Raw genomic sequence first — 22329 nt, 5'->3', positions numbered from 1 at the left:
GGTGTGTGAGAGCGGGGCCGAGGCTGCCCTACGTGTTTGGGGAGCTCAGGCGTGCGCTGGCAAGCCGTGGTGACGGGAGGATCCCTGTGTGGGAGACTGGAGGCTTTGAGCTCAGTCTCTCCCCCATCTCTTCCCAACAGATCAGAGGACAAGCTGTGATTTTTTTGCAGAACTTTAAAACCCCCTTTTAGTTCTTTCTCTCTGTTGTGAGGTCCCTAGTTCTGCCCTAAGCCACGGTCGTGCTGGGACTGAGGTGTCAGGGTGAAATGAAGGGTCCTGAGGGGCACGAAGGAAGGCCTGGGGGGGCTTGCTGGGCTGGGGGGGACTCTGGCATGTTTTGATCCGAGAGCCTTTGGCTGCGTTGCCATCTGCATAGCCTGTGAATAGTTTTCTCTGGCACAGACCTTGTTCTTCAGTGTTGCATCATCTCTGGGAGAAAGGCCAGGTCCGGAGCCCCAGCACAAAGGCTTTCTGAAGCCGATGAAGCTTGTTCTGTGTGTGGAGCGTCTCTCTCCTTCCTGTCGTCCTTTCCATGAGATTCCTGAAGCGGCCTCCGTCCGAGAGCCCCTTCGTCAACAGCTGCTTTATCTCCGCCGCTTCCTGCACACCTGGCTGATGCAATGTCTGCCTTGGAAGCGGCTGCTGGAGTCTCCTCTGGAGCTGGGTTGTTTGCCCCGGCAGGGAGTGGCCAGGCAGGCAGCCTTTGTCACGTGGGGGGCCTTAAATAGATGTATAAAGGACGTACAGCGAGACCTATGAAGCAGAGAGTATTTAGTTGGGATTATGGAGAAATCTTTTTTCCGATACTAGGGCTGGAGGTTGCAGTCCTACTCCTGGCAACTTGTTAGTGGTTAGCTTTCCACTGGTTGTAAGTTTGGGACACTGCTCTGTGCCAGTAAATTCTGCTGATTCCCCTTCTATATTCAGCGACTTCCCATGACTCTGGACTGTCTGGATTCTCATGGGAACTGTAATTGTCTGGCTTTGGATTTGATCCTAGTTATTGCCCTTTATTGCCGTGTTTCCCTCTGACCTCACATGTGGTATAGGCTTTTCTCTGAAATACCTTCAAAACTCAATTTCAAGGTCTAAAGGTTTTTTTCTTTTTGAGGGGGGTTGTTTGACAACCTTTTTAATTTAGGGTTTGTCTACTTAGGAAAGTTTAGTAGTTACACAGGTAAAATCATTCATGTGAATACTATTACATCTACAAGCAACAAAATTTAGAACAAGGAAGCACTTTGGTCTGCTAAGATTAAATGAATGTTATTTACATTATTCAAATTCATCTTGAGTCTTATTTTATCCGTAGCCATTTTCTAGTGTAGGCAGGCTTCTTAAATTGAGTCTGAAAACATAGGATATATATGGACAAGGTGTGGTAGACTGAGCAGTGGTGATTTCAGTATTGCTGTTCCTCATTTTCTGCCCTATTGCAGAAATGTATTGCCCCTAAAACAGTGTCTGAAAGGGAATATATGTATTTTACCTGTTTCTGCTTTTAGTCCAGTCTTCTTGGCATCAACTGCAGTTGATGAGACATGGCAACGTTTCCTTCCTGCCACCTGTTTTGGCAAAGGCTTAGAGGAGACAGTCACAGCAGTAACATCAGCTGCCACAGCTGGATTCACTGGAGGTTAGTTGTCAAGCTCTTAATCTCAGAGTATCTGTTCTGAACCTTTTTGTTTGCATTTTCTTATTTTTGTGACATACAGACATTTGACTGTTCTCATTCACCTCATGGGAAAAAAGAGCAACAACCTCACAGTATAGGACCAGCATAGCAATTAGAATGTTCCTGTCACTGCAGAATAGTTTTGCCCCATGACTGTCACAAAATTAAAAGTTTGTGAAACTGAAATAGGGATGTTTTTCCTGTTTCATTTATTTTAGTAATTTTTGTATCTTCAACTCTGTGGCACTTTATTATAATCTTTTTTTTTCCTCTTGCATTGCTATATATCTTTCAGAAAATAGGAAAAACAGTATTTGCAAAAAGAAGTGTTTTCAGGGAATTGCCTTCGTTTAGTTTTTGAAAATATAATTTTAAGTGCTTCAGACTTGGAAGGATTTGTCACCTTCACCAACAACTTGTAATGCTGTGAAATAGAGGCTGTGTAAAATAATGCTTTTAAAGCACATAAAGGATTCTTTTTGAACCTTTTGAACCATTATTATTTAAATTTTATTTTGATGGTTAACTTTTTGTTAAGGAGAGTTTCATAGTATTGTGAGGTTTTCTTGAAGACTTCCTCTGTTTATGACCCTTAGGTTTGTGAGGACTTTCATATTTTGGTTGGGATGGTCCTTTTGCCTTTGCATTGAGGCTGTCATTCCTTTAAAACATCATCTCTGTCACCTTCCTGCTCAGCAGACTGTGTGTACAGACCACACAAATGCTGCCAGGTCCCTTCTCGTCAGTGTGGGGTGCAGACAGAGTTTCCTGGTGTGTGCCTGCCACCTCTCCATAAACTTACCGTGGAATAATTTGGTCTGCCATGGATCGCTGCTACTCTGTAATTTGCTTCCACTTTCTAATATGGCATGTTTATGGAATTATTCTTATGTATGAACTCTTCAACCAATTTAAAATCAATAGGAATTAAACTTTCCAGTAAGGTTCTGTGATGCAAATTGGATGTCTTAAGAAAGTCCAAACAAACCCTTTTCTGACATCTCCAGCTCTGGAGTGTTTTGGACTGTCAAGAATGCAGTTGAATTGTCCAGGAGAAGGTATTTCTGGAGGCAAAGTCTTATCTGCCCTCTCTTTTTCTCTTATGAGATTTCTATTTCTTATCATAATACCTGAAATCCTTAGTGGTTCTGAAAGAAAAACACAAGATTTTCTTTTTTTTTTTGTCTGCATAATGTCTTGACTGCTGAAGCAGCAGCAAAGTTTTGAGGTTATTCCTTTTGCTGTTCCAAGTAATTTCTGCAGTCTTGGGTCAGTTGCTGAGAGTACTTGACTATGCATTTTGTAATTTCTCCGCTTGATGGTTTAATTTCTCTCAGTTGCTCTCTGTCATTGTTTGTAGCCCCTTAGGGTGTAGTTCACAGAGGAGTTTAACTAAAATTGATGTTTTCTTCATCAGATAAAATGACAGAATCCTGTGGATGGACATGATGAAAATTGTCTTAAAATGGCTGAAACCTAGTTTACTTTTTTTTTTTTAAATTAAATTTACTTAGTTTCCAGCTGTTTCCAAATTTTATCAAAATCGGTTTAACTTGCTTGTACCTCAGTTTTAAACATGACTTCCATAGCCTTCACTGGACAGCTTTATCACGCTGATTTTAGCTAAGTAGGTGTATTCATAGACATGTGTTGAGGTAGTGTCTAGTGCTTCCATGGAGTACTTTAGTGGGAATTGTTAATATGATTTCATATCTTGTGTGGATCAACTTGACTGATGCATAGGCCCGTGGATACCAAAAGGTGTTTGAAATCACCCAGGTCCTAAAAGCAGCAGTCCTGCCTTTCCCCAGTTCTCAACTCCAGATCTTGTGCAGCGTGGTGAGCAGGATCAGGTCTCGCTGCGTTGTTGCTTTTTGACATTTTACAATTTTGAAATGTTGTCATTCTTCTTCTAGGAGCATGTTGGTTCTTTGTCAAGGTTCTCTAGATTCCAGAGAGCAAAATGAACTCTGAACCAAATGTATACATAACATTCATTTATTTTTCCATATGGTTACATACATATAAACCAGGGGACAGTCTTGAGAAAGCTCTAAGACAGATAAATCTCCAACCATCGCACTGTATTTGTCAATAATTTGGTTATCATGGCATGCATAGCTAGCAATGAATACCTGTGTTGCCTAATAATTTGATCCTTTCTGTTGTAGGCTGGGACTGAGTTCTCCCAGACCCCATGGGATAGATGGATGGATGGATTGCTGTCTTCCTTTGTCAGCCCACTAAGAGATGATATGGATCTAATGATAATAGTGAATACTCATGTCAATATTTCATTTTTTAAAACTGGCAGAGTTGTTTTCTTGCTGCTTAGTGAACCCAGCTTATTTTCAGAGCAGAGCCATGCATTTGTATGGGTAGATTGAGGTACAATTCAAGTACTTTTAGGAATCTGTATGTTTCAGAGTAAGTTGGAGCTAAATGATTTAAGGATTTCTCTGCTTCTTTGTAGGTGTCCTTATAGAACAACATGACTGTAATCGGGAATTTGATGCATTTTTTTGAGCTAGCTGGTTTACACACAAAAAACCTTGATGTGATTCTGTTTGCCCTAAAGGTGTTTGCCCTTCTGTGAGGATCTGCCCTTGACATGAGGTTTGTGGGTGTGCTGGAATGAACAGGCAGTGCTTGATTGGACTCAGATGGACTGTGTTTGTATTTGAGTGGCACTGGCTGATGAGAGAGGAGTTTTTAGCATGGTAATGGAAGCACTTATGTTTACATTAGATGTCCCGTAGATTTTGGTCATTCTGAAATTTCACGTGGAAAAGATGAATGAAGATCTAAAATGTTACACTTCTTACACTGTTCCACTTGCCGAGTGGTTTGCTGCTGGTGCAGATGACAGTGTAAGTATGAGCTGGTCAAAACTCACTGCCTCTGTCCCACGTGAGGCTGGATGCCAAGGAAGGCTGCATGGCAGAGCTGCTATTACCAGTTTTCCACCAGCTTGGACTGGCCTGTGGCAGTATGAGATGCAGGAGAAAAACATGCTTTGAATTCGATGTGACCTGTAATGGTGTGAGAGCTTAAAGATGTGCAACTCATTATACAAGGAGCTTATCCTATATAGGTGACTTATAGGTCCATTGCTGAGCATGGAGAAGGTGATGATGGTTATTGTTTGGACACTACCAATCCTGAGTTGTCAAAAGTCTTGAATCTGTTCCCAGTTTTGGGACTTCAATAACTGGAGGTGTGGGGAGAGGTAAAGGAAGCACTCTTCTGTCCTTTGATATCTGCGAACGAGATGTGTGAGAAGTGGTCACCATCAGTGCACACAGGGGATTTCACTGTTCTCCCTGCCCTGGCTCACATGCTGAAGTTGGGTATAATCAGAGAAGGTTTTTCTCAGTTTGTCCAGGATGTGTTTGTACCGGTGTTACATTCTTACCGTTCTCAGCCACACATGAGACACTGGATGCAGGATAACAAAATACCTTAGGCCTTCTGTGGACAGACTCACAGAGGTGCACTGACCCTGCAGAGGAACAGGATGAATCTCTGTGCTCCCCCTGTTTGGTAACTGCTTTGCCCTTGGGTCTGTGGCTGTGGGAGGGTGCAGGGGGTTTGTTCTGTCCCCCTGAGGTTGTACAGCATCACCTGAGCAGCACCAAATGGTGATGGAGTCTGAATTTAGGTAACACATGCAGTCTGTGGGGCTGTGCCCAGGGGTTTTTGTCTGGGGGTGAATCTTTCATGGCATTCACAAATCCTTTGTAGACTCTGTCACCAAATCTTGGACACCGGTGCCCGGAGGTGACTGTGTGACTGGGACACAAGTGAAAACACTAACAACCACATCATGAAGGAGGAAGCTCTAGTGAGCTCTTTGACTCAGCATGCTTGATTGTCCCTGTTAGTACAGACTTTTATAATAATGAAGAGAGTTTCCAGCTGTAAATTTTCTGCATCTGCTTTATTTGTACATGGATGGCAATGGTAGTGGAAGTGAGCCAATGCAGTGCTGCAGCTGTCGTGTCCTAAACAGAGTTCTGAAAATTAAAATGGCTTAAACCTAGTTTTAAAGTATCTTTAAATGCTGCATTTTTGAAACCAGCTAAGTATTATTTACCTGTTAGGCCATCAAAATTCCTGTTTCCGTTTTATATCAAAAAGAATTGTGTCAGAAGGGAGACAGGTTTGTGCAGTGGTCTGAAGATCATCAGATTTAAATTAAAGACTTTGAATTTTAGTAAAACTTATTCTAGTGGCACCAGAGAGAAGTGGGTGTGATGTTTTTTCTTTCCCTGCATGGCTGTATTTTTGTGGGGAGAGGTAGGAAGGTCCTTGGGGACTGTATATACAGAAAATTAGCCAGTTTGATGGGTGAACATTTTGATCTCAACTCCAGCATTTTATGGTATTGGGTGTTACCAGGCCAAATTTCATGAAGACCAGACTGTAATGTAGCCTGAAGGTGATGTGGTCTTGGACAGCATTTGAGGTTGGTCTCAGCAATTCATTTTGAATGTCACATTGTCGGAGTTGAAAGTACACATAAAATAGAAGCAACAAACAGTAAAATCCGAGCAGGGGTGATGGTTGAGCAAGTATTGCTGGGTCAACACAAATGTGACTGAACTGGAATTTGCCTTGTCTAACCTTTCAGTTTGGTATTTCATATTTCTCCAGTAATCTCCTTCCCAAAAATGGGAGTTATCAGACCATTTCACTATAACAGCCTTTGTACACTGTTGATGGAAAGAGGGTTTCCTATGAGAAGTGCCTGAAATCTTGTCCCAGTTACTCCAGGACTGACCAGGTATCCAGAAGCTGCACCTGAAATCTTCCAGTTCTGCTGAGTCACGAGCAGGCGGGAGGCTGGAATTTGTCCTGATGAAATGTCGGGCTGCTGCCAGCTGGGCATAGTCATGGCAAAGGCAAAAGATCGATATGGGAAAAAACATCTAAACAAGTATTTAAAAATATTACTAGGGAGGGGAGAGCTTTCTATGTCTCTTAAAGGGAAGGGTGCTTCAGACATTGAGAAACTTGTCCTATTTCTTTTAACCTTGTGTCAGAGTTTTATGTGACTCTAGACTGAAGCAGGGATTGATGTCTGTAGCTTTTAGCTGTATTTTAGCAGCAATTTGTCTCATTTCGTGTCAGTGTAGAAATCACAACTCTATTACAAGCATGAGAAAGGGTAAATAAGACACTTCCGAAAGGTCCTTTTATTTTTCTTTTAATATTTTTCCAGAAAACACACTCAAGAACACTGGGCTGTCTTGGGTTGGAACTGCCTGTGAGCTTAGTCCTCCCTCTTTTTCATCTCCCACCTCCCTGTGAGACCATTGCTTTGGGGCATAACAAGGAATTGCCACAGACCACTTAGAAATCTTTAGGTTCTACTTCCGTAATTTGCTGTATGCCTGTCAGACTGTCAGAAAGATTTCTCATAGGGATGTATACTGAAGAAGGAAAGTATCTCCTTGTGCCAAGAGAAGTGGCCTGTCTTTTAAGACAGGAAAAGGCAATATAGCGTGTGGCATTTAAACTTTTTGACTCTAGTTCTTCCTTCATTTGCCCTTATAGTGAGTGTGTGTTTTGGTGTTTCTGGGGGGTTTTGTGTTTTAAACAATGGCTGGACTGTGGTGTCCAAAGGCAGTTCCCTGTGAGAAATTCACTACCCACAGGAAAACTTGGCTGGCGGCCTCTCTGTAGCCCAAGAGGGTTTGCTGGCAGAGCCCCCGAGATGCCGGGGAGCATGTGACAGCAGGAGCCGGGAAAGGCTGCGGAAAGTATTCCAAGCTGCCCTTAAAGTTTAACGTGCAGAGAGGGCGGTTAAGTCGTCACCGTTTCTCTTTGGTTTTGGAGTTACCTTTGCTGCCTGTGGAAACGCAGCCTTTCTCTGTATCGTGGGGGAGTTTCTTTCGAGAATAATAGCTCCTTTATGCTCATGTGTGCTATCGAGGTTATTTACATAACGAGGAGCTGATCCCGTTTCACCTCCGGCCGCCATCCGACCCTTGGAGGGTGGCGTTCAGCGGCGATCTCGGTCGGTGCCGTAGCCGAGCGCCGCGCCCGGCGGGGACGGCGCAGCCCGGGCTCCCCCGGGGCCCCGCCGTGACTCACCCCCGCTCCCAGCCAATGGTCCCGCCGTGTTCCCGGCCGGAGCGGCCCATGCGCGGCCGCCCAGACGTCTGACGTGGCTCTGCCGCGGGGAGGTGTCAGCCCGGGCTGAGCAAGGTCGGGCCCCGCGCTGCTCCCTGCACCGAGCCGTGGGTGCAGAGCCCGGGATAAGGGCCTCGCTGGGCGAGGGGAGCGTCGGTGGCGCGGGAGTAGCCACTCTGCAGGTCACAGTGACCCGTGCCGCGGGCCCGGTGAATGCACATGCAAAGTGATGTGCAGCGAGACGGGTCAGCTCAGCCCACCCCGGCTCTGTCTCCTTGTCCTCCCAGACGGCGCTTTGCCTGCAGCTTGTTTAGGGAAGGAGTTAGGAAATGCTGATGGAGGGCTGTGGGTGATAGGTGACAGCTGCTGCTTATATGCAGAAGGAGCTAATAGATTGCTTATCTGATAATTAGTCCTAAGTTTACTTGGGGGAGGGGGGAACTATCATTATCAGCTTTAAGGCGGAGCAGCTCATTGTATGTCAGTCCAACACTGTAAAACAACTCCCCCAAAACCCTACCAAACTACTACCATCTACCTCTTCCCTGGCCCCACATATGAAAATGAAGTAAAACTGATGTGTCACGTCACTGGTAGATACATATTTCTGCTTTTCTTTTGCTGTGAAAGCCGTCTTTAGGGGTACACAGGGACACCTTATGCTGTAACGGCGATGCAATGCTTTGTTTCTACCCTGGTAGGTTTCCCCATGTCCGTGACGTGTTGGCCGAGGCTCTGCGGCTCCTCTCCGCCCTCGGAGCGGCCAGTCGCTGCCCTCTGGACTCCGTGATCCCCGACGGGCGTCATGAGCATTGCAATCCCTCTGGGAGTCACCACACCAGATACGTCCTACTCCGACATGGCTGCAGGATCGGAGTGAGTGTTATCCCACAGAGAGGAGGAGAAAGGAGGAGGGGCGGGTGTCAGAGGGCTGATCTGGAGTGGGGCTGTAGGATCGGTGCTGGTGCTTTCTGGACGTGGGAGAAAGGGGCTGCTGGTCCACTGGCTGTATGAGAGAAGAATGCAGAGACAGACTCTGGGTGTTAACAAATGCAGTGTTACAGAAATTGGTAAGTTTGACAGAGGAGATGGGGAAAAGGAGAATTCCAACAGTATGAGGCACTCAACCATGGGTTTTATATCAGCTTGACTAGTAAGTCTGTACTGAAGTGCAGGCAATTGTGCGTTTGCTCTACCCATGCTTGGTGTTGGCAAGGTACAAGCCAGCTCCTTTTCCAAATGCTGTAATGTGAGGGATCAGCATGCTGAACCTCCCTCTCAGTAGAGCCTGCTGGCTCAGACTTGTTACCAGTGTTATATGACTGATTTCCAGGCACCTTTGGAGCTTGACCAGAGATGTGAGGCAGCATCGGCCTGCACAGACACCTTCATTTTGTTTCTGCCCCTGAGCACGTTCTAGAAGCACACTCAGTGAGCATCCCTCAGGGTCTCCACCACAGTACGCTGTGCAGGGCTCTCACTGCAGCCATACCTCTGAGGCCTGTTGGAGGAGACTTACCATTTCTTTTAAAAGACTCATCAAGAACATTTCAAATTCAGGAAATACAGCATTGTGATATCTTCTTAAAATCCTTGTTAGAATGATGTCAGCTCGGATGAGTGCTGTGTTTTTGTCGGGGGTGAGAGGGAGGGCTCAAGTTATTCCTGTGTTTTTCTTCTCCCCCCTGCTTTCTTGCATCCTTCTTTGAAATAAGGGCTGTAGTATCCCTTTCCAAAAATTTACAAATGGCATTTTGGAGACAGATTTCCCCCATGTATTATTAAAGCTACTTACTGTGCAAATACCTGCATGTCAGGTTGATTACTGTAGAACAGAAATTGCTCCAGACTACAAATTTTGAGCTGTAAGAGCAGTGGGCTAATATACGAATCACTGATTTTCCCTTCCATCTTGCCCTGATTTGACTGTGCACAAAGTTTGACTACACAGTCGCACTCTCTGCAAGACTGCTAATGCCCTTTTTTGTCTGTCTTGGCACTGGCCCCATTCTAGGTATTCTCCTTTGTGAGGCCTCATTCCATCCTAAAGCCCACATTTTTATATGTTCTTTTTAAACAAAGAATCAGAAGTCACTTATCTGCAGTGGGTACATGATCCTTCACTTTTCAAGATCTGACATTCAGTATTGCTTGTCACCCTGCTTCTCCCACAGCAGCACTTTGAAGACTCAACATGCAGGAATTTTAAACTGTTTATGACAGGAGGAAGAGTGCTAAATAGTTTGGTCATGTACTTTGCTTTCAAAGCTGAACATGGTAGAGAGAAGAGCCAGATATATCTGCGCATGTCCCTTGTAGCGTTTCAATATCAAACAGACTGACTGTAAACCTTCTGCAATGCATTTTCTTTTTCCCTTGTAAGAAATTTGTAGGTCCAATTTGAGGCTAAGCTAGAGTACTTTGAAAAAAGGCTTTTGAAGATTTCTGAATTGGTTTCTCTGTTTTCTAAAACTTGGGAATGCCAGCACTTTATTCTCCAGGCTTTGCATCGATGCACTGTTACTGCTGAAGTGCCCTTTGTGGGTCTGTTCAAAGCTAAGGCTGTCCTTCACTTTGCCTTTGAAACTCTACTAGTTGGAAGAGTAAAGTCTGGGGTACCTGAGCTTCTTGTCTTTTACAAGGGATTGATTTCCAAGATGTGCATCATGAAGGCGATAGGATGGTAAAAGGAAAACTAGCTGGCCCTCCTTACAGGATGAGCTTTAGCGTCTTCCCCGGCCTCTGATATGGAGAGGAGGTGAAAATGGTGAAGAGTGTCGGTGTTCATCTGAGGGTGATACGGAAGCTGCAGAGTAGTTTTGCTGTGTTAGTCTGACTGCATAGTGGAAGTTGTGGAAGCTCCTTGGCACGCTGCTGCTGAGGAAGCGTTGGGGCCCCGGTCTTGTTGCCCCTGGACACCGTTACACCAACAATCCTGAAGTTTTATTGCTAATGCTTGCGGCAGCATTGCTGGTATTCCAGGCTGACTGTGGTTAGGAATGTGGGTGACTTGGACAGAGGACTTATCTGCTCCTTAGACTGTTTAGGCTCTTTTCCTTCTAATATTGTTTCTGAAAATACGATTAAACCTAAATGGATTTAACACTACCAATCTGGAAGTCCTAGAGGACTGTTGCAAAGATCCAGCAAGGCTGGATTATGTGGCAAGCTTTACAAGGTGCCTTTTATTAAGAAGTATATCCTTTGAGAGGAATCACCACCTATATCTCCTGCTTTTCACAGTTTAACTGGCTGTAGCCACACTGAAAAACAACTGAATTTATCATGTCATGCTCCTAAATCCTGAGCTACAGAAGTGTCATTTGCATAGGTGTAAGGCCTTCTACTTTCTGCAGTTCTTTGTACAAGAATTTATTGCTCCTTTATATTGCAAAGACAGGTCCACCGTACTCCAGAGTAAGCCAGAAGCTCAGAGGTTGGTGCCGTTGGAGAACAGATGAGGTTCAGTGGCAGGGTGGGGCAAACTTCAGTGCAGCAGTGATTTCAAGAGCTAATAGGAAGTCCAAAGGGCACAGGGGTTAGTGTTCTTGGGTGGTGCCTAAACACTGCCCCACGCGTGATCGCCGGCCGTTGTTTGAGTGCCGCCTGATCCACGCTGACCATGTAGAACCCACTGAGAATCCTGCAAAATCTCACCTTAGCAGCAGAGTTCCAAGGTAAAGGTTTCCTTTTCTGTATTTTTCTTTCCTCCTTGCTCAGCTCTGTGCTATAATTTTGACAAAGATTTCATCTGCAGACATGATTCAGTAATACTCTGCAGTATTCTGATAGGGACCCTTCTTCTGCTCTGTGCAGAGGTTATCTGATTTGTATCTTCTGCTTGTAACAGCGTGCTTTCTTGCAGGTGTTCTGTCTGTAGCCTCATTATCTAATATCCCCTGCATTGAATTGCAGCTATCCCTTCTCTGAGTAGGGTTTCTGCAGCTTTCTGCTAAGGATATACCTTTCATTTTTAGCTGGTTTTTTTCACCACCCTGTGGTGGAAGAGTGCATTGTACCTCAGCAGCACATTTCCTGTTCTGCTCATTGGAGGTTGCTGTATAGAAAGCACAGGGTGAATCCGATCTGTCTGTAGCCACTGCCTATCCAGGGCATTGATTTGTTGCCTCTTTGTAACAGGAGTCTCCAACTCCTGGTAGTTGCTGTCAGGATAGATGCAGGTTTCATGCAGGCTTTATCACAGGACATTGGACTCAGCTAACAATTGGTATCTGAGGGAGAGAGAAACAAGTGCAGGTGCAGGAAAGCTGCTTAACTGCAGTTGAAATAAGCTGTTGCAGAGATAAAATGGCAGTACTGTTCAGTGGCTCTGAGATTAGGCTGGCTGAGTTCAGATGTGAATGTCGAACCAGACCCAATTTCCTCAACCATAAGGAAACTGAGCTTCTTACATACTAATTATCTTTTTAACTTCTCAGATTGAGACCCAGTTTAATGAGTTATCTAGGGTGGCCCTTACTCAGTTCCTCCCCTCTGAAAGCAGGTTCATCCTGTACAACTTTTGCACACATGATGCTTGGTGAAGTGTGTAATAGCACCTCGATTTCATGAAGTTTCTTCATTTTGAGCTCATGTGTTCAGTAGAAAAGAGCAGTGAAATACTGTCACTCAAAAAATGATATTGTATTGATGGGTTTTACTTCTGGCCCTTTCTGCAGCCCAGAGTCTGTGGAAGCTAGTCCAGCTGTCAGTGAGAAGAATGTGTACTCCAGCCACGGCTATGGGGCCACCCAGAAACACAGCTATCGCGGGCTGCCTTACGCAGTGAGTACTCTCTCTGCAGTGAATCAGCTCTTTACTGTCTACTTTTACTCTTTTTCCTTGTTCCATAGTTCTTTACCTGTTAAGCCTTAGGAGTTTTGGCTTATTTATGAGGGAACACTGAGTTACAGCTGAGTTCTGCCATACATTTTTTGTCTGTGTGTTTATTGTTTGTGAAGTCCTGCATACTCTACAGCAAGCTTTATTAGCATTCTAGGTGATAGATTTTTAACTGAATGAAGTATATGAATGAAGTGTGACTATATATGGATATATAACATTTTCCTGATGGTAATTTTATGCCCCATTTGGTTTATTGTGCACTATTTATACTTGTTTCAACTGCGCAGATTTTCATAGTGGTAACTTATAACAATGAGAATCAATGAACAGTCAGGAAGAATAGGAGTATAGCCTGAAACTATGGGAAGAACAGGATGTCACAGAATCACTGAGGTTGGAGGGGGCCTCTCGAGATCACATAATCCAACCTCCCTGCTCAAGCTGACTCTGCTTGAGCAGGTTGCCCAGGACCATGTCCGGTTGGGTTTGGAATATCTCAACAGGCAGAAACTCTACAACATCTCAAGGCAACTGGTTCCGCTGTTTAAACACTGATGTAATCTCAGGTTATTAGCAGTACAACAGTTAATGTCGAAATAGCCTGGTTGTTTTCATAGGTTTTGAGTTTAATTCATTGGTGCTGAAGGAAACCATTCACATCTTTCAGAGCTATTGCTTTGCCTTCTTGGTAGATTGAGGAATTCAGGCTACTGTTTTACACCAGTTAAATATTAACCTGGGAACTGTGGATTTGGGACTTCAGCTTCTAGGCATCGTATCTTCACGTTAAAAGTAGTACTGCAAATACTCGTTTTCAGGATCATAATTACGGAGCCCCTCCTCCTCCAACGCCGCCAGCCTCTCCTCCTGTCCAGACCATTATACCTCGTGCAGAACTGAATGGCCTGCACTCGCCTGATGAGGAGAACTCCGGGGACAGTGAGAGCTCCTCAGAAGGAGAATCAATTCCCACTTGGTGCCACTGCAGTGTCTCTCAAGATGGTTTCCTCCTCAAGTGTGAAAAGTGCAGGTAAGCTTTGGTGCAGTGCAGGTCTGGGCTGCTCCTTGTGTTGACTTCTCGTACCGAACCGTGTCACCTTTGGGCTGTGGGACAGACTTCCTTTTGCTAACTGGAGAGTTCTTTCCAGTGCTTTACCCACTATTGACCCTGCTCCTTTGCGTTGTCAGCCTGACAAGTGTTGGTGGCACCAGGAGTGGAGATGAGGATGTTAAATCGATGTTCTTATCATCCTGGGCCCCACTGAGGGCACGCATCTTGTGACATCCTGTTGAATTTCAAGTGACTTTACTCCTACAAACCAGCTTCAATTGTGCATTCTCCTTTGGCAGAGGAATGAGCAGGGGGAAGGTGATCAGACTCCGCCGCCGGAAGCAGGACAACGTGTCAGGTGAGTTGGAGGATGTAATTCTGATAATGGTGACTTTTGTTTCCTATCTGTGAAACCTTTGTCTGTTGGATGCTGTAATCATCTAACTGTGATCACTGCCCACTAATGTTCTTTGCTTCCCAATCGCTGGGATTTTCTCCTCTCCTTACCCTTCACCTCAGTTAGCACTTGGGAAAATCAGATTATCTTGTGAACAGAAAAGGAAAATTTTCATCGGTGTCGTTCTGTGACATATCAGAAGTTTGGGAGACCCGTTCCCAGTTTGGGTGGGAAAACTGAGGTGATATAGTTCTCTCAGGGAAGAGTTATGCAGGGTCAGCCAGTCGTCTCGATGGAAATGGGCACAAGGGTCAGCTGCGCTCTCGGGGATGAGAAGCCGCTGCTAACAAAGCACTTCTGTCTCTAGGCGGGGACAGCAGTGCAACCGAGAGCTGGGATGAAGAACTCTCTCCCTCCACGGTGCTGTACACGGCCACTCAGCACACTCCCACAAGCATCACGCTGACCGTCAACCGCGTCCGCAGGACCAAACCCAAGAAGAGGAAGAGGAGTACGGAAAAAGCTCGCACTGCTCCAAAGGCCAAAAAGATCAAGGTATGTGGAGTGAGACAGAGTTGCTGCAGTTCCTACCAAATGCTGTGGGAAGTGTTGTTAGGAGCAGGCTGACAAGCTGGCAGTAGACAAGAAACTTTTGTCCTGTCAGGAATTACTCTTTCTGGTGCAATAATGTGACGCCTTGTATTTGTGACCTGCTAGAGTACGTGGCTGTTGGTTTAAAAATTGCCTTACTGGAACTCCACCCTTATTTCCTAATGCTGTCCATTCATGCTCAGAGCTTGGACTCAGTTACATATTTTCCCTTCTGTATTAGGATTTGGGAAAACAGCTTTTGGAGTCTGTTTATGGCAGAGGGTCAGTTTGTGAATGGAATGAAAAATTAAGAGAGCATGGTATTTCTTAGCAGGCTTTGTTGAGGAATTTGGGCTGCAGAGCTTCTTGGCACTGTTCTTCAGGGACAGAGATAGTGCTTGTGTGGAAAACTATGTAGGTAGTGATGAACATTTGTTGAGGGATGACTTTACTGTCTTGTTTGTGAGTGTTTGGGGACTGAAATAATTTTGAATTGCTTATATTGGAATGCAAGTGTGTGAGCAGCTGGTTCTTTCCCGTCATCTGCTAGCTTTACCATAATTTTCCACAGTTTAGGTTTCTCTTGAAGTTCTTCTGGTAGGCACTGATTAAATAAAAGGCTGGGGGCAGGAGCCCATGTGAGGTTTTGAGGGGTTTTTTTTGTTGTGAACCAGCTTGATTCTGTTTCTGGACCTTTCTCATATCAAAACAAGTGGGTTTAGTCCAGACAGTTTTGCTTTTGATCTTGACATTTTACTAAGTGTGAGGCAGGCTTTTTTACTTCAGAAATCCTGGCCATGAAGCTTTTCAGCAGTTTCCACCGGATTTGCATTGCAGAGTCTTTTCGTTCAAGTCCATTGCTTCTTGTGTAGGTTTTCCTGCAGTTCTTGCCGTCTTTTATTAAGGGCTGGAGTAAGATTTAGTGTTGCTCTGTTGGAGTAAGATTGAGTGTGGTTCTGGGATGCTAATTCTGAGGAAATATACAATACTGTGTTTTTTCTCTCTCTCTCCTTGTTTTGGGGGATAGGCCTTTCGAGAGGGCTCACGGAAGTCTCTGAGGATGAAGGTGAGTAAAACTGACAACCCTCTGTGATGGTGGTTGGGGAGGGTTTCCCTATATTTTGTGCCTCTCTTGGTTTGCTTGGGGAATTTCTGATTGTGGGACCAGCTTTGGAATAAACTCAAGCTTTACCATGCACCACAAGGAGGTCTATAAAAGGATATCACAGCAGTTGCCCCTTGAACCTTTCTTTTGCTTCTGATAGCTTTCGGTAAGATAATGTCACCCAGTTCTGAAAGGTGATTGATTCATGGCATTGGGAGTGAGGTGTTTGATGTAAGGGATGTAGAACTGGTTGTGGCTGCTCTTCTGTGAGGGCAGTTATTGTTTGATTGCATCAGTGATATTTCAGGCTTGGACATCAAAGGAGTTCACAAGTTTAATGTTGGGAGTCCCTCACCTTGTTTCTCTCCACATTCTCTTACAAGGGGTGGATGGGACAATATCTTTATCTCTGACTTCCTGCAGTAGTGGCAGGTGTGGCTATCGAATAGGAAGGTTATTTGACAAAAAAAAGTAACTTGCACTTTGAGCTAAATGTGTTCCCAGAAGCACAAGTGGTGCCTTGAAGTTTGCTCAGTTCCACCTGGCCCCAGTTCTGTAGCTGATAGTGGCTTCTAGCAGTGGCTCAGAAGAAAGAGTACAGTCCTGTGGTGTCTGTATGCACCATCTCAATAGTATGCAAGTGCCTTGAGAGAGTAAAAATGCATGAGAACGCTTAATGTTTTTATATATGTGATGAAAATAATGATTGCTCTTCGGTTGTCCTTGTCACTAAGATCTTGGTGTCACATATGCCTCAGTCCCTTATGAAACCAGTTGAGTTATTGACCTCTGGAATATTTGTTGAACTTCTTCAACTATTGTGGAGTAAAGAATGAAGCTAAAATATTTTTTTTATCAGCTTCTGTTTTCCCCTCCCTTACAAGACAGTGTAAACGGATTACCTGATTTTGCCCTCTCTTCTTTACTCTGCTTAGGACTTGCAGTTTTAACCCTCTGGGTATTAGCCTGTGCTCTACATTCAGTTTCTTGAAACTGACCATTTAGCTCCAAGGTTCGGAACTATTTCTGGATCAGTCACTGTGAAGATTGAGATGCAGTCATCTAGCATTAAGTTGGACATGAGTGGGCTGACTGTAGGACAAGCCTACATGAGATTTATTTGCCTTTGTGTGTTCTGTTCCTTTGCTTTTTTAATCCACTTAATTATTTTTCTAAAGTGACTTAATTTTTTTTTTCCTGGCCATGTAGTAGCCTAATTTTATTTTATATAGCAGTGCCAAGTACTAGCTCTCAAGAGGGCTTGGTCCTGCACAGAATTCTCCACAAATTCCTAAGTGGAACTGTGGTACAGTGTTCTGGAGGGTGCAGGTGCTGAAAAATGTGTCCTCATCACCAGCACTTAGATAGCTTGGAACAGATTCGCCATTTTTTTGTAGCATATTCATGTGCTTGGAGCAGTGGGGATGGGTTTTCCTGCTGTGTACTAGCCATTCATTCTTTGCTGTTTGGTGCAGAATTCCCCTTCTGAAGCACATGCCTTGGATGAAAACACAGCTGAAGGGTGGGAGAATCGGATACGCCTCTGGACAGACCAGTACGAGGAAGCCTTCACGAACCAGTACAGTGCTGATGTGCAGAACTTGCTGGAGCGTCACCTCAACTCTAATAAAGAATATGTGGGCAAAACTGCTATGCTGGACACAATCAACAAAACAGAGCTGGCCTGCAATAACACTGTCATTGGGTCCCAGATGCAGGTAAGAACCAGCGTGGCAGAGGGGTGGGGTAGGTCAGTGCTCTGGTTTGTAAGGCATGGGCACGGTGAGCAATGTCCCAGCTGGTCTGTCATTTCAGACCAGTAGGCATAGGTTTGATACACAGTGATTCAGAAGAGATGCCAGTGCTAAGATTCAGAAGTACTTGCATTTGACCAAACCAATGTTGCTAAGTTGGGGATATTTTGTACAGTTTTCTGATACGGTTCACAGTTATTTTACTGTAAATACTACTGGTCACTGAATTACTTGAGGCAGAACCAGATCTATCACTTACTGGAGATAGAAAATTTCCTTCTTTCCACCTGAGTTTTCCAGTCCCCTTTATTTTATTTTTTAGCTCATATTTTGGGGAAGGCCATTTGAAAGAACCTTTCAACATTATTTCAGTATTTTGGATTATTATTTGGATTTTGATAACTGTCAAATACTGCACAACTACAACTGATTTTAGTGAGCTGTTTCTTCCTAGCTTTTCCATGTTGCCATCTTTATGGAGTTCATGTAAACAAGGAGAAACAGGAAAGTAATATGTTTGTGTGGTGTATGTCCTCCCCACTACTACTCTTATCTGTTGTTTCATCTGGTCTGTGCTTTATTGAACAGAGCACAGCATTCCCACTCAGTTCAGGCTTTGTGGGGCTTCCTTCCAGGAGAATGGAGATAGGTGCAGCTGAAAGGATGGGCTCCAAACACGAGTGGGGCACCTCTTCTGTAGAAGGGGAGCAAAGTCAGAAACCTGAATATCAGGTATATGTTAGTGCTTGAATCATTCATTGTTTATATCAAGTGACTCACCACTCAGTGAAGTTCACATGCTCCCTCCCACCTTTTCCTCTGCTTTCAGGCAGGTGAGGCACTTCAGGCAGAGCACAGATATTGCCAGTAAGGGAGAGTGCAGAAAGAGGACTTTGGACTCAACTTTCTTCAACTCTCACCTCTAGTTCTGCAATGAATACTACTTCTAAGGGGGTTGGGGAGAAACACTTCTTGTTGGCTGTTTGAGTAGCCTTCCTAAAGGGAGCAGTTCAGGAAATATAGAGAAGAAAAAGTTCTGCTTCTCTAGAAATCTCAGTATTTTTTGAAATCTTCTACGTCCCTCACATGGGTTTTAGGGAAAGTCCCGAAATAAGTAATAAAACATGCTGTTTCTTCTTATCACCTTCATAGAGTACAGCAGGACAGAAGATTATAAAAGATATCATACATAAATGTGCTTGTTCTTGTCATGGTCTTGTGGCCTCTCCCTTCCAAGTACAGACCTAGGTTTTCCCACAGGGGCAAAATGGCCAGCATTCCAAATGAGAAGACTCCAAACGTGATATATCCCAAATAAAAAAAAGGGTAGAAAGTCACAAAACTTAATAGTGATCTGGAGTTACCCTAAACAAGCTGTTGGTAGGTCCCTGTAATTGTGTGTGCAGAGAAGGTGTAAAGGGACTTACTGGCTTTGTAGCTCTTCTTGGGTACTGAGGAGAGACCCGGTGGCTGTCCTGGGCTGCTGCTTCTCAACTCTTATGTCCTCTTTTCTCTGCTCAGCAGGTGACTGTGGAGTGTTGTGAGGAGGGGGCAGCCTGCACAGGTGTGGAGTGTGTGCTCATTTTTTCCTTTTTTTAGACAAACTGAGGAGGTTTTTTGATTTGCATCCATTGTCTTTTAACTAGATATTACTATTGAATGTAAAAATAGCTTTTCTGTGAGATAACAGGTAATAGGTACTTTGAGCTAGAAGAAAATCAGGAGGCTGTGTCAATATGCAGTTGGCAGCTGTGTGTAGATGGGTATCATCACTGCTCTCTTTGGTCAGGAAGACTGTGGAGAAAGGAATAAAAATAATGTTTTATATGCCCTGCATACTCTGACAGTTGAGAGAGGTGTTTGGCTTGGGTCAAGAGTGATGCAAGTATATACTTTAAAAAAAAAAAAAAAAAGATCTGGACAAAGAGAAGAAGTGTGACTTAAAAGCTTCCTTAAAGCCAGGAGGAGTAAGGAAGCATGAATTAAGGGTTATGCATGTAGAATATGGGATTTTGGTCATTGGAATGTTTTGGATAAGACAAGAGGAAATGGCCTCAAGTTTCACCAGGGGAGGTTTACATTGGATATTAGGAAAAATCTTTTCACTAGAAGGGTTATCAAACACTGGCACAGGCTGCCCAGGAAAGTGATGGAGTCACCATCCCTGGAGGTATTTAAAAGACATGTGGTTGTGGCACTGAAGGATATAGGTTAGTGATGGACTGGACAGTGCTGGGTTAACAGTTGTACTCAGTGATCTTAGAGGGCTTTTCTAACCTAAATGATTTGGTGGTTATATGGTAAACCAATTCTCAACTGTCCTAATGATGCAAAGGGAGACTTTTGAAAATATAAAGCTGTTTAGCATCATGAATAAAATCATCTTAGTCCTGGCTACTGCCAGTTGCTCGACAGACTGAAAGCTGTGAATCACTTTTCTGCCTGTTGTTGCCAAACCAAACCCAGGGTTAGTATTTGCCCTTTGTTGCCTCTGATAATTGCTGACTTGAGCTCAAACCCCTGATTGATTTCACATTCTGAAGTGAAGAGCGAAAGGGCCTTTATAAAATAAAGCCACTGAGTATTATGCAGATGTTGCTCTGCAAACATATCAGAACGGTTTTGGCTGATTAGCAGTCAGCAATCCCTAGCCTATGACATGAATAAAATCATTTGTTCTTTTCACACATGAAAGCATGGCAGCTAATCCTCTTCATATTTCTAAATTCAGAGAATGAAAACAAGCTGAGCTAGGGTCTTATCAGAAAAGCTGTGAGATCATTCCTGTTTTACCAAACCCAGATAAATAAGTTTTGCAGATGCAGAGCTTCTCTTTCCTTCATGGACTTTCTCCTCCTCCCACCACCCCACCTTAGCCCACCCATGTTCCTCAAACTGTTTTCCAGCATGAGGTGAACAGTAATGCAGGCAGTCATGGGGCAGAGGTGAGAGTGGAGGACATGAAGGTGCATCTCTGAAATATGATATTATTGGTACTCATAGTACTGATAGAGTAGTAAAACAGTTCAGGTTGGAAGGAACAACTGAAGGTCATCTGGTCCAACCCTCCTGTGTAGGGCCAGATGAGAAACTATAACAGCAAATGAGTGGTAATGTAAAAACAAAATTATTCAACTGGAGACAAATTTGTCTCAACCCTAATTCATCTAATAACTTCAGATCTTCTTATCTCCTTCTCTTCTATCATGCAGTAAGAAATCTAGTCGCATTTATTTATTCTTTGTTACCACAGTTGGATAGTACAAAAAGTACCTAATGTTTTACCCATTTGAGCAGACTGCTCAGTAGCTGTTTCTAACAAGAGTTCTATCAGGAAAAGTTGGGAACTTGCCTGTAATAAAATCTTGTGTTTTACTTCTAATTTAGATGCATGACTGTCATTATTACTGAACACATAAGAACACTTATGCCTCAGTTCACTGTGGAAAAGTATCAAAAGTGGGTCGTTCTGAGCAGTGAATAGAATGCTTAGGAAGGAACAGGAACAGCACTTGTAGCAAAGCAGCCAATCACCTTCATGTAATTTTTACTTGCTGAGAACTTTGATCCGTTAAGTAAGAGAAGTACTTTGTTTTTATGAAGTCTTTCCTATGCCCTAGTGCTTATAATATCCCTTCCATTATTCCATAAAATGTGTCATGTTTGGATGTCTGTACTTAAAGAATGTTGTGGGTTTATACTGTCAAGACACATTGTTGTGAAAATCCATTGTAATAGATCTGTAGACTTTAACATGAAGATGTTTCAACAACCTGTCACTACTTTGTTAAAAAATTGTTTAATGTTAAAAAAAAAAAAAAAATTAAAATCAACAGCACTAGTTGAGCAGACAGATGTAGAGAAGTTTCTGGATGGAGATGGAAATTGCCAACTTAATTCTTTGGCCAGTTAGCTAGAATTTACATCCTCTGCAAAAGGAAAAGCTTGCGTTCTTTTCTTCTAAATGTGTGACAACCCACAATTTAGGGAAGATTTGAATTATTCTGGCTGTGAAAGTGGCCGTAATTGCAGAGCAGTTCCCTGTTAGCAGCAAGTGACAGGTCTGGTTATGCCTCCTGCTGCAAGACTGAAATACTTGGTCTGATAGATTTGTCAGACTTGGTGTTGAAGCAAAGGAATAAATACTGTTGGCTTTTGATAAATATTATCAAGGTCATTGGTTGTTACTAAAATGTTACAGAATAAACAATATATTCACTGGCAAAGTTTCTCTGTGTTGGTATTAGAGTAATTTTTCTTTTCACGTGGGTAAAATATTCATGAGTTAGAGACATTTGGTTTAAATTCTCATATTTTGCTCTGGTTTTTGTTACAGCTGCAGCTGGGAAGGGTGACTCGGGTTCAGAAGCACCGGAAGATCCTGAGGGCAGCAAGAGACTTGGCACTAGATACCCTTATAATTGAGTATCGAGGGAAGGTTATGTTACGACAGCAATTCGAGGTCAATGGGCATTTCTTCAAAAAGTAAGAGTACTATGAAGTGATTAATGTGAGAGCATCGTGGCACAGAGAGACTGGTGTCTCTATGGGATAATGTTCACTTGCAGGGCCTTGTCAGCTGTGCCATCCATAGAAATGTGAAATCAAATATACCACGTCAGCTTGATGCTCAGCTTATGGACCAAACCCTCTGAAATAGATCTCTTAAATTGATGGAAGTGCATAAGCACCCAGAGCAATAGCGCTGATGCAAGTGCTGCTTCCAGTTAAGTGGGGGATACCTGTTATAAGTGCCATGGGAATTGGGTATTT

The 22329-nt window shown here is 43.7% G+C and overlaps 1 protein-coding gene across 1 annotated transcript in view; it reads left to right on the top strand.

Annotated features, from left to right (window-relative positions):
* Positions 1–22329, top strand: part of SETD5 (SET domain containing 5) — a 65135-nt gene that overhangs the window by 17041 nt on the left and 25765 nt on the right. Inside the window, exons 2-9 of the mRNA XM_032698852.1 lie at positions 8515–8689; positions 12493–12598; positions 13477–13688; positions 14009–14067; positions 14474–14661; positions 15725–15763; positions 17278–17520; positions 21893–22041. Coding sequence (XP_032554743.1) covers positions 8619–8689; positions 12493–12598; positions 13477–13688; positions 14009–14067; positions 14474–14661; positions 15725–15763; positions 17278–17520; positions 21893–22041 — 1067 coding nt within the window. The 5' untranslated portion in view covers positions 8515–8618. The remainder of the gene's footprint in view (positions 1–8514; positions 8690–12492; positions 12599–13476; positions 13689–14008; positions 14068–14473; positions 14662–15724; positions 15764–17277; positions 17521–21892; positions 22042–22329) is intronic.

Source organism: Chiroxiphia lanceolata, chromosome 11 (assembly GCF_009829145.1).
Source record: "Chiroxiphia lanceolata isolate bChiLan1 chromosome 11, bChiLan1.pri, whole genome shotgun sequence".
In the NCBI taxonomy this organism is placed as follows: domain Eukaryota; kingdom Metazoa; phylum Chordata; class Aves; order Passeriformes; family Pipridae; genus Chiroxiphia; species Chiroxiphia lanceolata.
The sequence above is the reverse complement of the archived record's forward strand: the minus strand, read 5'-3'. Positions and strand labels throughout refer to the sequence as shown.